General features: G+C 42.4%; 1 protein-coding gene across 10 annotated transcripts in view; it reads left to right on the plus strand.

Moving 5' to 3' along the window:
• The first annotated feature begins 11,707 nt into the window (after positions 1–11,707).
• ARMC8 (armadillo repeat containing 8) overlaps positions 11,708–15,575 on the plus strand; it is a 103,529-nt gene continuing 99,661 nt past the window's right edge. For 3 of the 10 annotated variants that reach the window (XR_009697041.1, XM_061167668.1, XM_061167672.1), the window contains exon 1: positions 11,712–11,997. Coding sequence is in view for 7 of the 10 variants with exons in the window: in XM_061167668.1 (XP_061023651.1) it covers positions 11,953–11,997 (45 nt within the window). In the remaining 3 variants the exon portion in view is untranslated. Of the gene's footprint in view, positions 11,998–15,575 lie in introns of all 10 variants that reach the window. The other 7 variants (XM_061167667.1, XM_061167674.1, XM_061167669.1 and 4 more) reach the window with 5 other exon arrangements.

Below are 15,575 nucleotides of genomic sequence, written 5' to 3' on the forward strand. Positions count from 1 at the left end.
TACCCCTCACGGCAAAGACAGTTGCCTGAAAGTGATAAGAAATTAAAAGGTTTCTAAAAGACACTCCAAAATAAAAACAGATTTAAAATAACACTTAAAAACCCACCGACGATTTTGAAATTTTCTCTTCGAAGAGTTTCTAAAATTGTCAGGTTTTTGTTTTTTTTTTTTCAAAGGGGACCGGGGACTCTTCATTTTCCTACCAGTTGTTTGCATAACTAGATAGCAAACTCAATGAAAGCGGAAGAATGTCTCGAAAACATCCAGGAGGGAAAAGGACCAGATTGACAATTGATGAATTAGTGGCCAAGGCAGAAACAAGTAAACAAATAAAACCCTTATGGCAAATTTAATAAAAAAAGAATCGAACTTCCTGAGATCAAACCCAAGTTTCCTGCATTGCAGGTGGATTCTCTTATCATCTGAGCCACCAGGGAAGCCCAAGAATACTGGAGTGGGTGGCCTACCCCTTTTCCAGGGGATCTTCCCAAGGCAGAAACAAGTAAACGAATAAAACCCTTATGGCAAATTTAATCAAGAAATTAATCTATTCGAACTTCTCTGGTGATCTGGTAGTTAAGACTCTATTCTAACCTCTGTCACCATGGATCAGCTTTACTTGTTTTTAAATTTGATAGAAATGTTAGTGTATATTATGTATTCTTTTAAGTCTGGCTTCTTTCACTTAATACCTGTGAAATTCATTCATGACTCTTATGTAACCAAGCAAGACTATGGGGTCTTCCTAGGGCAGAGGACCACACCCTGCCCCACCCCCAACCCACAATGTCCTCCGCCTGCACCTTGCTTGTAGAGACGCTAGCCTCCTAGGTCTACCCCAAATTCCAAATAATACATTTAATTAAAGTGAGAAAATGTGGAAGCAAAGGGAAGCGATCAAACAAGACAAAATAATAATTGGTTAGCTGTTAAACAAAGTGAGGGACCTTTAGTTCCTCAAGGACTATTAGAGATAATATCTTGAGCCATACCCTTTGAACTGTTTTGCAGCTACTGAAACCCCAGGTGGAAGAGGTTAACTGTATGCTGCCCACAAGCACAGAGACCTCAGGCTGGTTGGAACCAGAAGGTTGATGATATGTCTCCTGATTGCTTCACCACCAACCAGTCAGAATGTCCATGAGCTAATCATGCACCCCACAACCCTCTCCCTCACCCTGTCTTTAAAAACCTTTCCCTTAGCCATCAGGGAGTTCGGATCTTTTGAGCACTAGCTATCTGGACTCCCGGCTTGGCACTCTGCAATAATTGCTGTTCTTTCCTTCCTCACAACCAATAGATTTGGCTTTACTAGAAACAGGCAAGCAGACCCAAGTTTGGTTTGGTATCATCTTTACTATGGATAGATACAGCCGTAGTATGCTGTTTTATATTACTGTGTAGCATTCCATTGTGTGAACATACCACAGTTCATGGATCTATTTTTCTGTTGAAGGACATTTGGATTGTTTCTAACTTGGGGCTGTTATGAATAAAGCCACCATTCATATTTTTGTAAATCTTTTGGTGGACATAGCACTTTTTCTCCTTGGATTATGGCCAGGAATGGAAGCTCTGAGTAATGTGATAGGTATATATTAGTCCCTCAGTTGTGTCTGACTCTTGGCGACCCCGTGGACTGTAGACTACCAGGGGAGTTCTCCAGTCAATAATACTGATTCTGTCAGAGCAAAGACAATATCTAGATAGAGGCACTCATTTTGTTTAGTCACTAAGTCATGTCCACTCTTTTTTGACTCAATGGACCGTAGCCCACCAGGCTCCTCTGTTCATGGAATTTCCCAGGCAAGAATACTGGAGTGGGTTGCCATTTCCTTCTCCAGAGGATCTTCCTGACCCAAGGATCGAAACTGTGTCTCCTGCTTGGCAGGCAGATACTTTGCCTCTGAGCCACCAGGGAAGCCAATACTCAATGATGAGCAAAATGAAAAAAGAAACCACATGTGAACTATGGAAACATGCTAAAAAGAACCTAATCTAGGGTAAATCTGAGCAGATATTAATTAAAACTTTGTAGATACAACCAGACCTTTCTCCTCTAAATCAAGTCTGCTTGTTGAAGCGGTTGATTCCAAGGCAGAGAAAGTACATGAGTCTGGATCATCTTGTGCCACAAAACAAAGGTGTGCTCCTTGAAAATATGTGAGTTATTTTCAAATATCTTTTGATATTAATTTCTAACATAATTCCACAGTGATAAGAGAACATACTCTGTAGGATTTCAATAACTTTAGACCATGAAATTTTTGCACCTTGTTTTATGTCCCTGGATATGTCCCCTATTTTTCAGTCTATGGGAACTTGAATAGAATTTGTATCCTACTGTTGTATGAAAATTGTATTTTCACCTAATTGTGCTTTTTAGGCCTACTGTATCCTTCTATGTTTCTGTATATTCACTCTAATAGTTTTTAAGAGTTTGATAGTGAAATTCCAACTAAAAGTCTTAATTTATCTACTTAAAAAATAATTGTAATATATAGTGGAACTGTATGTAACTCTGTTCTGTATTTTCCAAGTCTCCTATAAATGTGTTATCATACTTTCATAATTTAAAAAATAAAAAAGAAAGAAACAAAAAGAAAATGAAAACAGGGAGTTCTCAAAGAATCTGGAACAGCAAAATGACATTGACTGAAGGCTTTCTTACAGGCCAAATCTGAAACAATTTCAGCATCAAAATGAAATTATAGTAGCAGACATTAGCCTATTGAATAAAATAAGAATACACTATTTCATCCTGGCAGAAGTAAATAAACAAATGTGTAGGAAAAGAGAACGCTTATTTACATAAGAATGCTGATTGATAAATGTAGAAGGAAAGTTGGAGTTAAAAATTACCATTTACCATCATCATCATCATCATCACTGTTTCAAGCAAGAATTTTCAATGAATGTTAAAACACCTGGGAAAAACTGAAGAGTAATAGGATACTTATAGGGCTTCCCTGGTAACTCGGCAGTAAAGAATCCACCTACAATACAGGAGACACAGGAGACCCAGGTTCAATCCCTAGGTTGGGAAGATCCCCTGGAGGAGGGCATGGCAACCTACTCCAGTATTCTTGCCTGGAGGATGCCATGGACAGAGGAGCCTGGGGAGCTACCGTCCATGAGGTCGAGAAGAGTCAGACACAACTGAAGTGACTGAGCACACACGCACATACACACACACAGAATACTTATATAGTCTCAACATATCTATTATTTGAAGCTATTTATATGATCTCAATTATTGGAGAAGGAAACGGCAACCCACTCATTTATTCTTGCCTGGAGAATTCCATGAACAGAGGAGCCTAACAGGCTGCAATCCATGGGGTCACAGAGTCTGACAGGACTGAGCGACTTATATGATCTCAAAGTATCTTTCCAAAAGATACTTTTTTTTAACAAAGAGACAAACAGGGGTTTTACGGGAGAGGAACCTGACAGACACCACTTAATACAGTGATCAAAGTTAATCTCAGTTCAGTTCAGTTCAGTCGCTCAGTTATGTCCGACTCTTTGCGACCCCATGAATGGCAGCACGCCAGGCCTCCCTGTCTATAATAAACTCCTGGAGTTTACCCAAACTCATGCCCATCGAGTTGGCAATGCCATCCAGCCATCTCATCCTCTGTTGTCCCCTTCTCCTCCTGCCCCCAATCCCTCCCAGCATCAGGGTCTTTTCAATGAGTCAACTCTTCGCATGAGGTGGCCAAAGTATTGGAGTTTCAGCTTCAGCATCAGTCCCTCCAATGAACACCCAGGACTGATCTCCTTTAGGATGGACTGGTTGGATCTCCTTGCAGTCCAAGGGACTCTCAAGAGTCTTCTTCAACACCACAGTTCAAAAGCGTCAATTCTTCAGTGCTCAGCTTTCTTCACAGTCCAACTCTCACATCCATACATGACTACTGGAAAAACCATAGCCTTTGGACAAATCCATATCATGTGCCTCCTGAGATGACTTACATTATTTCTGTGGTATTCCTACAAAAAATACATAACCATAATCTAATCTTGAAAAATAGGAGATAAATTGAAATTGACAAAAAATAGTAAACTACCTGGCCCGTCTTTTATTTCTAATATGATTGTTGTGAAATACAAGGACAGACTGAGAAAGATTAAAAACTAAAGGATACTGAAGGTTTGTGAGAACTGAATGCTATGTGCTGCTATAAAAATACATTATTAGGATAATTGCAAAATCTGAATAAAATTGATAAATTAGATAGCACTGTATCAGTGTAAATTTCCTGATCTTGATCATTTTACTATGGCTACATAAAGGATTCCCTTGTTTTTAGAAAGCACACACTGAAATATTTAGAAACATATGTATCTGCCCATTCCTGTGTTGCAGGGGCTAGAAGCTAAGAAACTACATTTCTTAGAGTCCCTTGCCAGCTGAAGTCTGGATTAGGTTTTGCAAATGAGAAACATTTGTGTAAAGTTAGAAGGTAGAAGAAAAGTAAAAACTATTTCTTTTCTCTCCTGGCTCTGGCAACAGTTGTGGCAGCTCAGCACCCCAAGCTCATTTAGTGATGGTAAACTCGCTGTTCCTGATCTTGAGTAAACCATTCCCTCCCTGTTTACCCAATAATTTTGTAATCTTTTTGCTTAAAATACCTAAAATGGGTTCTGTATTCTTGTATGTTATACCAGCCTAGATATCATTCAAGTTAAAGGCAACAAGCAAGATATTTTCAGCCATGAAAGGCCTCCAAGGAGACAATACCCATGAGCCCCTCTTGAAAAAAAAAAATGACTTGACAATGAAATCCAGCCAGATAAGAACTGAATAAAAATAAATGACACAGGAAGGAAGAACTGCATTTAAAAGATGGATGATTTAGAACAGAGTGAGGGAATCAGAAATGCTGTGGTAGGGGTAGGGCACTTAATGAATATAGGGTGGTTCTGCAAGACTATGTTGATAGGGTGACATTGAGCTTCATGAAATGAGGGAATGAGCTATGGAGCTATCTGGGCAATGAGTTTTCTAGTCAGTTTATAAATAAAATGTTATAGACATGGAGATAAAACATCCATCCCTGCTATCTGCATCTTGTAATTGAACTAGGTGATTGTGGCACATACCAGACCTGATGGCAATACACTACTTGCAAGAAACAAGTGAGCAAGTCTGCAGTGGGAAAACTAGAAAGGCAAACATCACAGAGATATATTAATAAAAAGAGCTCTGTGGCGACTCTAGGCTCTGCATTTTTAACTTGTCAGACATTCCATCCAACTTCCTGATTTCATCAGACTTCTTTATATAAAGCTAGCAATATCTCTTGTTTATAGATTTGATGACTTCCAGATTCCATTCCTGTCTTGTAAATGGTGAAGATTGGATTGACTTTGCCTAACTTGTCACCTTTACATCTCCATTTTCAAACTCATTTGCCTACTATGGTCATTATCGCTTGGGGTGGGGGTGTGGGTGTCCTTTAGTCCCCAGTAATCCAGAAGATGGTAAGCCATCTGAAGCCCTGCTGGTTTTATAGTGTCTCTTTTCTATAAATAATTGAGGTTCTTGTCCTAGCATCGATCTTGGAAGATCTGTCAGTGTTTCCACAGCTAAATGCAGAGAAATGGTGTCTTAATTGTTTCATTAGACTAATATCTATGGAAAAGCCACGCTCTGTGTGGAGCAGCACATAGAGCTTTGCCTGGTCTGTTTCTGTTGACCCTTTAGGCAGAGCTCGGGAGCCACCTCTACCAGAAGGACGTCTTATGACTTTAGTCCTGATGAGGTTTCCTCGTAGACCCTCTCTTAGCCCCACACCCTTTCACTAGTCATCCTACTTTCTAATAACTTGTCTCTCTTCTTCTCCACCCTCCCCCAGACAGTGCCACAAGTGTGATCTTAGTTCCCTGACCAAGGATTGAACCCATGCCCCCTGCAGTGGAAAGTGGAAGCAGAGTCCTAACCACTGGACCGCCAGGGACGTTCCTCTCTTTTCCTTTTTTGAAAGCTCTGTGATAACAGGGAATGTGTCTCTCTTGTTCATTGTATTACCACCCCTGACCACAGTTCCTGGCACATAGTAGGTACCTAGTAAGTACATTTTGTTGAGTGAATTAATTTCCAGGATCCTTGGTCTTCTGATTATTATTCTCTAAATGAGATCCTTTCTCATTATTAAAGAAAAAACAGTTGCTTAACCCACAGTGACTCCATTTTTACAGTTAAATTCTTCATTCTGTGTTCCCTAAGAACAAAGATATTTTCTTCATAACAGTACAGTTATCAAAATCAGTACATTAACAATGATACCTCATCAACAGAATTTGTTCCCACTTAGCCAGTGTTCCCATTTATGTGCTATGTAGCAAGAAGGAATTTGTTTTTTTTGCAAGAGGGAAATTTTATTTTTTCAGGATTCAATCCTAGAACACAAATTGCATTTAGTAAATGCCATGTCACTTTAGTTTCCTTTAATCTATAACAGTTTTTCAGCTTTTCTTGTCTTTCATGCCAGTTTTGAAGGATGTAGATGTGTTGTTTTATTGTATATCCCTCAAGGTTTGTCTGATGTTGGCAGGAATACCACAGAACTGATGTTATATCCCTTTCAGTGAATAATACCATGGGATGTCCATTTATCCCACTAGTGGTATTATTAATTATAATCACTATAATAAAGTGGTATCTACCAAGCTTCTCTACTATCATTAGTAACTTGTGGGGAGGTTCTGTTTCTCATCGTATTTCTCCCTGTTAGTTTGAGCATTCATTGTTGACTCTTGCCTCAATTATAACTCCTATGGTTGTCAAAAGAGTGGTTTTCAAATTCATCATTTCTTCTCTATTTGTAAGTTGAAATTTAGCCATAGCAGTTACCTAGTTATAAAAAGTGCATTTTGTGGACTTCCCTGATTGTCCAGTGGCTAAGACTGTGCTCCCAGTGCAGGGGGCCTGGGTTCAACCTGTGGCTAGGGAACAAGATCCCACAGGCCACACCTAAAAGATTCCACATGCCACAACTAAGATCCAGCACAACCAAATAAATACAGAAAAAAAAACAAAAAGTGCATTTTCTTTTTTACTGTTGTTTCTAAGACTTTTTAAATGTCTTACTAATTCTGCTTTATGTGTATACATGTTTTACATCCTCCAAGCACCTGAATTATGGATGTATTATTTCTCATTGCAAAGCTCTTGTAGATTTTCTTTAATTGGTTGCTTGCTTAAGTGCTCTGTAATCCCATGTGGGAGAGTCCTATTGGGTCCCAGAAGACTTATGTATTACAGAGCAAAGTACTGAGCCTTTCAGAGACTCACTCTTTTTGCTGTCTGTGTGAAGGCAGGAGCCACATCTTTATTCCACTTTGAATCCCTAGGACAATGTGTGCACCAGTAAACCCACAGTTAGTGTCTGTGGAACTGAACTATATCTCCTCTGTACCACTGTTAGTCCATTTTTTTCTTTTTAATTGATTTAAGAAATCTCTTCTGTTTTCAAATCTTTTAAAGGGTCTTCTAAATTCCTTTTGGGATCATTCCTTTTTTGTTTAGTCGCTAAGTCGTGTCCGATTCTTGCAGCCCCATGGACTGTAGCCTGCCAGGCTCCTCTGTCCATGGGATTCTCCAGGCAAGAATACTGGAGTGGGTTGCCATTTCCTTCTCCAGGGGATCTTCCCGACCCAGGAATTAAACCCAGGTCTCCTGGATTGCAGGCAGATTATTTACCAGCTGAGCTATGAGGGAAGATCTTTCTACACCATAAGCTTTCCTTATTAATTTTCTTTTCTTTCGCATAGGTATGATTCTACTTTCAAAAATATGGCTTAATTTTTCTACCCTGGGAATTCACTTTAGACGTTTATAAATACTTTTCAGATTTCATTCCTGCTGTGCTGCGCTTAGTTACTCAGTCATGTCCGACTCTTTCTGACTCCATGGACTGTAGCCCAAGTTTCTCTGTCCCTGGGGATTCCCCAGGCAAGAATACTGGAGTGGGTTGCCATGCCTCCTCCAGGGTATCTTCCCAACCCAGAGATCAAACAGCATTGCAAGCAGATTCTTTACCATCACCCGGGAAACCCAAGAATACTGGAGCCTATCCCTTCTCCAGGGGAACTTCCTGACCCAAGAATTAAACCAGGGTCTCCTGCATTGCAGGAGGATGCTTTACCAGCTAAGCCACCCTTATTTTCGGTTGTGTATTCCTACTTTTTCTTGATTAAACTCACACATTGTTGCGATTTTTTTTCATAAATTAATACTGCTCTGAGAAAGGGAAGGAAGGGGTGAAATTTCATTCCTGTTTGTTGAGGAGTCTGTGTGGCTCTTCCCAAACTTAACTGTTTTGTTGTTGCTGCTCCATGGAGGCTGAAAAAAATTTTTTAAATTACCCCTAAATTTCTACTCATTATTTAGGTTTGAAAGATGTACTTAAGATTCAGTTCAGCTCAGTTCAGTTGCTTACTCGTGTGTGACTATGACCCTGTGGACTGCAGCATGCCAGGCTTTCCTGTCCATCACCAACTCCCAGAGCTTACTCAAACTCATGTCCATTAAGTCGGTGATGCCATCCAACTATCTCATCCTCTGTCATCCCTTTATCCCCTCGCTTAAGATTATTTATTAGCAAAGTTTGGACTAGAAATGGGATGCCTGATCCCCAAGCTTAGGGCTTTGCTAATCAATACTTCCTTCCTGTAAAACAGCCATGTCATATTCTAGAAATAAAACAGAAAAGCCTGGATGCTTTGATTTTAGCTGCGGCTGTAATGAGGGTTCTGTTGCAAGTTTAGATGCATGCTATCTAAATGCGTGCATGCTCAGTCGCTTCAGTCATGTCCAACTCTTTGTGACCCCATGGACTATAGCCCACCAGCCTCCTCTGTCCATGGCAAGAATACTGGAGTGGGTTGTCAGACCCTCCTCCAGAGGAACGTCCCAACCAAGGGATCAAACCTATGACACCTCATCTCCTGCACTGCAGGTGGATTCTTTACGGCTGACCCACCAGGGAGATGTTCTCCACATTCTACCCCAAATGTGAGCCTGTACATTCTGCTTTTCTACATCAGGTTAGGGAATTCCTCTCTGTTCTGTGCAGAAGTACAATCCAGGAGGGTAGAGAATTAAAAGCTGTGGGAAACCCTCAACCAATACAGGATGGGAGTGGTGGATTAATGCTCCAACCTCACGATGGCTATCCAGGATTGGGGGCATGCTGTATGTTTCTCAGGGGTCCTTAAGGAATAAGCGGTGACTTCAACAATGGACCCTTATACCGACTTTTTCTTCTTTCTCATCTCACTCTTGCTGATCCATCAATTCTGTTCCACGGAAACACTTTCCAAATAAACTAGGTGCACCCAAATCATTGTCCCCAAGATCTACCTTTGGGAGTGCCCAAACTAAGCCACCAGGAGGAGGGCAAGGCAACCCACTCCAGTATTCTATACTGGGAAATCCTGTGGACAGAGGGGCCTGGTGGCTACAGTCCATGGGGTCACAAAGAGTCGGATATAATATGAATGCAAACTAAGCCAACAATTCATTCACCAAACATTTACTAAATGACTTTGTTGTTGTTTAATCACCCAGTCGTGTCTGACTCTTGCCACCATGGGCTGTAGCCCACCAGGCTCCTCTGTCCACAAGATTTCCCAGTATAGAATACTGGAGTGGGTTGCCATTCTCTTCCCCAGGATATCTTCCCAACCCAGGAATCCAACCCATGTCTCTTGCATTACAGGCAGATTATTTACCATTGAGCCACAAGGGAAGCCACTAAATGACTAGTCTATGATAAACTAGTGCCTGCTCTGAAGTGTATAACAGGGAGACAGAAAAGTAGAACATTACCTCAAAGTTACAGTCTGTTGTTGGAGATGCTATGTTAGAGGCAAGAACAGAATTATGCATCAAGACATAGGGTAGTTTATTTGGAAAGTGTTTCCGCAGAACAGGATTGATGGATCAGCAAGAGTGAGACAAGAAAGAAGAAAGAGTCAGTATAATTAATGAATTAACGAATGAGCTAATTAATGAAATGTGAATCAAATATACATCAACAACTGTACACCATGCAAATGACAACTATTGAGTTGATACCTTTGTATGCTCTGTATAGGGCTTCCCAGGTGTTGCTAGTGGTAAAGAACCTGCCTGCCAGTGCAGGAGGTGCAGGAGATGCTGGTTGAATCCCTGGGTCGGGAAGATCTCCTGGAGGAGGGCATGGCAACCCATTCCAGTATTCTTGCCTGGAGAATCCTGTGGACAGAGGAGCCTGGCGGTCTGCAGTCCGTAGGGTTGCAAACAGTTGGACACGACTGAAGTAGCTTAGCAAGCGCGCTCTGTACAAGGGTTATGCTCTGCTCTTTTGTGGTTTGTGGTGGTACATGATATGAACCTAGGTGATACATGGATGGACATTTAGACATTTTTGTAGTTATTATGTTAATGTGTACTAGACTAAAAATACACTTGACTTTTCAGAGCCTTATGGTTTAGGATGAGGCTAAAATTAATGAGTTGAAATTGGTTTTAAAGAAAAACACTGAGGGAATAATACCTGGGTGCAGACTGGCAAACACTGTGTGGGTGGTATGCAGGGTAATGAAATTTGGGAAATTTCTTCCTGCAGGAAGGAAACCCGAAACGAAATCCCTGCTTTCTAGAAGGTCAACAGTGAGGGAACACTGGGCCACAAGCAAGAATGATTAGTACCACAATAAATTTGGAAACCAAATACAGGGAGAAGATAGGAAAACAGTGAGGAGCAAAGTGAAGGCTATACTAGAGCTACAACCTCCATCGGAAGGCTAGTCCAGGGGAGAGGTAATACCAACTTGCATTAGGGAGTGTCTTCAACAATGGCATAAAGACGAGTAATATAATAGGTTCATTGCAATCATCCTGTGAAAACCTCGCTGGTTGCGAACAGCATGAAGTTGAAACCTGTTCAGCCAAATCCAGAGCAGCTTTGTCCACATATACACACTACCACACAAATGGAATGAGAGAGCTGAATTCGTCACTCAGAAAATAGAATTAGAAGCACATTTTTATTTGGCTTCAACGATCAGAGCGGTAGTGTGAATTAGTCAGATTGTTGCCCCCATTCTTCTTTGTGTGTGTGTGTGTGTGTGTATGGACTTGACTCAGAGGCTCGAGAAACGCTAACACATTTACAGAGCTTTCTATGTCTCAGGCATGTTCTAAAAGCTTTACATTTTCCATTTTTCTAACCCTTTATTTGACGCAAGAGGAAACTGAAGCATAGGAGGTGCCCAAGTAATGCATCTCTGTGAAACAGCAAGGATTAAACTCAGGCATTCTGGGTCTAGAGTATCTATTCTTTACACTAGAATGAAAGAGTCGGATAATGCTGAAACAGCTCACCCTTCAGCATCGGATCGTGAAACACTCTTACTGGTGGTACCCTGGGATCACAGTTTCTCCTTCTGTAAGATGAAGATAATAACGACGCTAGGAGTTTGGTGCAAAGAAGGAATGAGATAATGAATGCGAAAGTGAACTTCAAATTACGTAGGTGGCTCCACACACCCGTCTTTTGGAATAATGAGAACGGGAACTCAAGAAATTGTAACGAATCAATCTACGAATCTTGTAGCGAGACTCCGCCCCTGACGCTCCTCCCTCCGCGAGCCGCAGGTGGGGCCGGCCGATCTTCTTTGCGCATGCGGAAACTGCTGCCCGCTCCCACCTCTATCCCAGGCTGAGAGTAGCTGCCGTTTCTGAGAGGACGATTCGTAAGGAGACCCCTGGCGCGGTTTCCCATTGCTCGTCCCTCTGCTGGCTTTGGCCATAGTTCAGCGGTGTCTAGAGGGTGGTCTGTCCTCGTCTACCTGCCAGACCTTCTGCAGAGGTACCTGTGGTTGGCCCAGTAGTCGGCTGTCGAAAGTGCCGGCCCCCGCGCCGGCGCCGGCTGTAGCCGGGTGGGAAGGCTCAAGATGGCGTGCCTGTTGGAGACCCCAATCCGCATGAGCGTCCTCTCGGTGAGTGACCCGCCGCAGCCGCTCGCTTGCCCGCGCGGGAGCTCGGGCCCAGCCCGCGCCATTCACCAGCAACGCCGTCTGCCTCTTGGGCACCACCCCTTGGGGTGGCCTCTGGCTCAGCTCTGGGCCGGGGAGTGAGAGAGGGTGGGCGGGCGGGATAGACTGGATCCCAGCCGAGCCCGAGACGTCTCCAACTCCGGGAGCGCTCACCGGTGCTGGTTCTCAGGACGGCGTCCGGCGGGCGGGGTGGCTGGGCATACGGGCAGCTGGCCCAGCGGCGCGGCTTGGGCTTTGCCAGTTGTTTCACCGAGCCCTCCTCTTAGCGATGCCGCTTCCCCGGGGCCGAACACTCTGCTCCGTGAGGCGCCGGGCTTACCGCTGACCTGGGGATGAGTGCCCACTTAGCCACCCCATCCTCCCCACCCCCAACCGCTGTGGCAAAAAAAGATAGAGCCTCCTTGGCCCCCACAGACTCGGGGCTACCACGCCAGATCTGTGTGGCTTCTATCGCTTCCCAGCACCCGGTTACGGGCTGGAGCTGCTTGCTTCTTGGCAACGGAGATTTCATATCAGTTGCAACGTCTCCTAGTCTGTATAGTTATTTAAGCCCCCTTTCTCCGCTCTGCTGTGGCGGTCTCAGCCCTGTGAGTCTGCAGGAACCTGTGCCTGGCATTCCTTTTTCCTTCAAGAGGAGTCAAACATTAAAAAAAAAAAAAGACGAATGTATTGACATGCCAGCAAGCAAACCTAGTTTGCTTGTTGAAGTTTAAAAATAAAACCAAATCGCGACTTTCACCGTTTACTGTGTTGCTTTTGAGAGAACCAGGACCAGGGGTGAAAGTTACTAGAAGGTACCTTAGAAGGGTTTTGCAGCAAATGAGAGCTGTCCAACTGAGAATCGTCAGTTTACCAGAGGCCCATTTGTTGTAGTTGGAAACCAGCCGGCAAAGACTGGTTGACCATCTTTTAAACTTCTCGTGGAAGTCAGTCTGATGTTGAGACGGTGGCTGGATTGTACATGACTTGTCAGATTCCTTGAGTCTGTGGCTCCAGCTGGTTTCTTTTCTCTTCAGTGGCTTCTCCCACAAACATACTCACCTGTCTGGAGGCACTTAGCTCATTTGCAACAATTCGCGGTTAGAGCATTGTTGTGGTTAGAGCATTGTTGCAGTTACAGAACTGTGCTATATTCCACTTTGATTTTTTTTTGGAAGGGGGTGAACTGTACAGAAATATTTTCTCTGATCCATTTTAGTAATCCCTTTTTAAATTTTTAAACTGTGACTGGGGAAATACTGTTCACCTAAGCATTGAATTAGATTCAGTTACCACACCTCTGACTGACCTAGTAACACACCTAGTAACATTTTATGGGAGAACAGGCCAATGTCTTTAACGTCATTATGCTCCTGTTGTTTTTAAGTCACTTTTCTCAATTCCCTTTAATTTTTCTCATTTATCCTTAACTTCACTTGAAGCTTTTTTATTTTTGTACATTGTCAACTCGTATAGTGTACAGTTGAATTTTTTGTTGTTGTTTTTTGTTTTCACCCCCTTAGTAATATTTCCTATTTAACTTTGTGCAAAAACTTCTTGAAGAGTGTTCTCTACTTCTTGTGGGGATTTGCTTTAGCCCCAGTCTCATTGGGCCTCTCTTCCCTTCCACCTCTAACCACTTTTTTTTTTTTTTTTTTTAAGGTTTTCAGAGTCTCAGGGTCTGGTCTTTCAGTTCATCAGTTCTGGTGCCTTGGGAAAGCAGAGCTTTGGATAAATGATTTAAACTGTCCAGACTTATTGATTATAATAATTTCAACTGAAGCCTGGATCTTTCAAAGTTCTACCTAGGGCACCACTTTTTGAAATACAAAGTGCAGATGGACCAGGAATTAATAATGAAAAATTATCTTGAAAATAATTGACCCCTTTAATAGGCTACTTATTTTGCACCAGCTGTGTACATACAACACTGTTTAATGTATGCTTTAGGGTATGCTTGATTGAGCTCAGCTATACCCTCAGGGAACTCACTGGTCTGAATGACTCCATAACTTGAAAAACATAATTCACACCAGGGGCAGATCAAATGGTTTAGAGAATTTCCCTTCAAGGCCCTTTATATCTTCTTCTCTCTAGTGGCTTAGATGGTAAAGAACTCTACCTGCAAGGCATGAGACCCGAGTTCGATCCCTGGGTTGGGAAGATCCCCTGGAGAAAGGAATGGCAACCCACTCTAATATTCTTGCCTGGAGAATTCCATAGACAGAGGAGCCTGGTGGGATACAGTCCATGGGGTCACAAAGAGTCAGACATAACTGAGCAACTAACCACAACCTCTCTGAGAGATCTTATTCATTCTAAAATGTTAACTGTAGTCAACTCACACATCTGCATTGTCAGCCTTGGCTGTTCTCCATCTGGTCTCATGTCCTCAGTTGTGTGGATGTTAGCCATCACTTCCAACAAAGCACATTCCTTCTCCTAAGAGAACTTAGTCCTGACTTCCCATTTCTGTTAATGGTACTGTCTTTCATGGATCACCCACCATTAAACTGCTTGAATCATCTTTGACTCTTCCCTCTTTCATGCCTCTGGAGCTAATCAGTCCTTAAGTTCTTTTGGCTCTTCATTCTCGGTGTTATCTGTCTGTTCCTGTGACCACCTTCTCTTTCAGGACCTTATCATTTTATGCCTGCATTACCACAGTTCCTTGCAGTTTATTTTACTGCCTCTAATAGTTTTTATTGCCTCTAGTAGTCCAGTTCTCCACATTAATTTTCCTATACAGCACACAGGACACACAGTTTCCTTGTTTCAATTCTTCAGTGGATTCCTGTTGATGAAAGGATGCTATTCCTATTCAGTTTTGGATATAAGATTCTTTCTCCTCTGCATGAACCTCCTATCCCATATAAACTGGCTTTCTCAAGTTAAAGTGGTCTTGGATTCTTACAAACCCCAGTAGCCCTTGTCTGCCTGCTCATTTGCACACATGAATTCTAGCTTTGTATGTAACACATTTTGAGCTTCTGTCATTTGCTGAGCTTGGCATTGGGTTTGGGAATACAGTGGTGAACTGCACAGACTGTCTTTGCCTTCTTGGAGATTAGTCTAATGGGGGAAAGAGATATCAAAATGTCACAGAGTTCTTTGTGAATGATGATTAGTGTTACGAATGAAAAATATGCGGTGCTGTACCAGCATGTAATAGAGGAATGTGTTCAAATATGGAGGTCAGTGAGCTAGGAAAGGTTTCCCTGAAGAAGTGACAATGAGCTAATAGTTCAAGGACAAGTAAGAACTAACTCGAAAAACAGAAGAGCATTCCAGGCAAGCTGGAATCCAGCTGAAATCAAGATTGAAATCAAGCTGGAATCAAGATTGCCAGGAGAAATATCAATAACCTCAGATACTCAGATGACATCAGCTTCCTGATAGCTCAGTTGGTAAAGAATCCACCTGCAATGCAGGAGACCCTGGTTCAATTCCTGGGTTGGGAAGATCCACTGGAGAAGGGATAGGCTACCCTCTCCAGTATTCTTGGTCTTCCCTTGTGGCTCAGCTGGTAAAAAATCTGCCTG

Source organism: Dama dama, chromosome 19 (genome assembly GCF_033118175.1).
Source record: "Dama dama isolate Ldn47 chromosome 19, ASM3311817v1, whole genome shotgun sequence".
Taxonomy (NCBI): domain Eukaryota; kingdom Metazoa; phylum Chordata; class Mammalia; order Artiodactyla; family Cervidae; genus Dama; species Dama dama.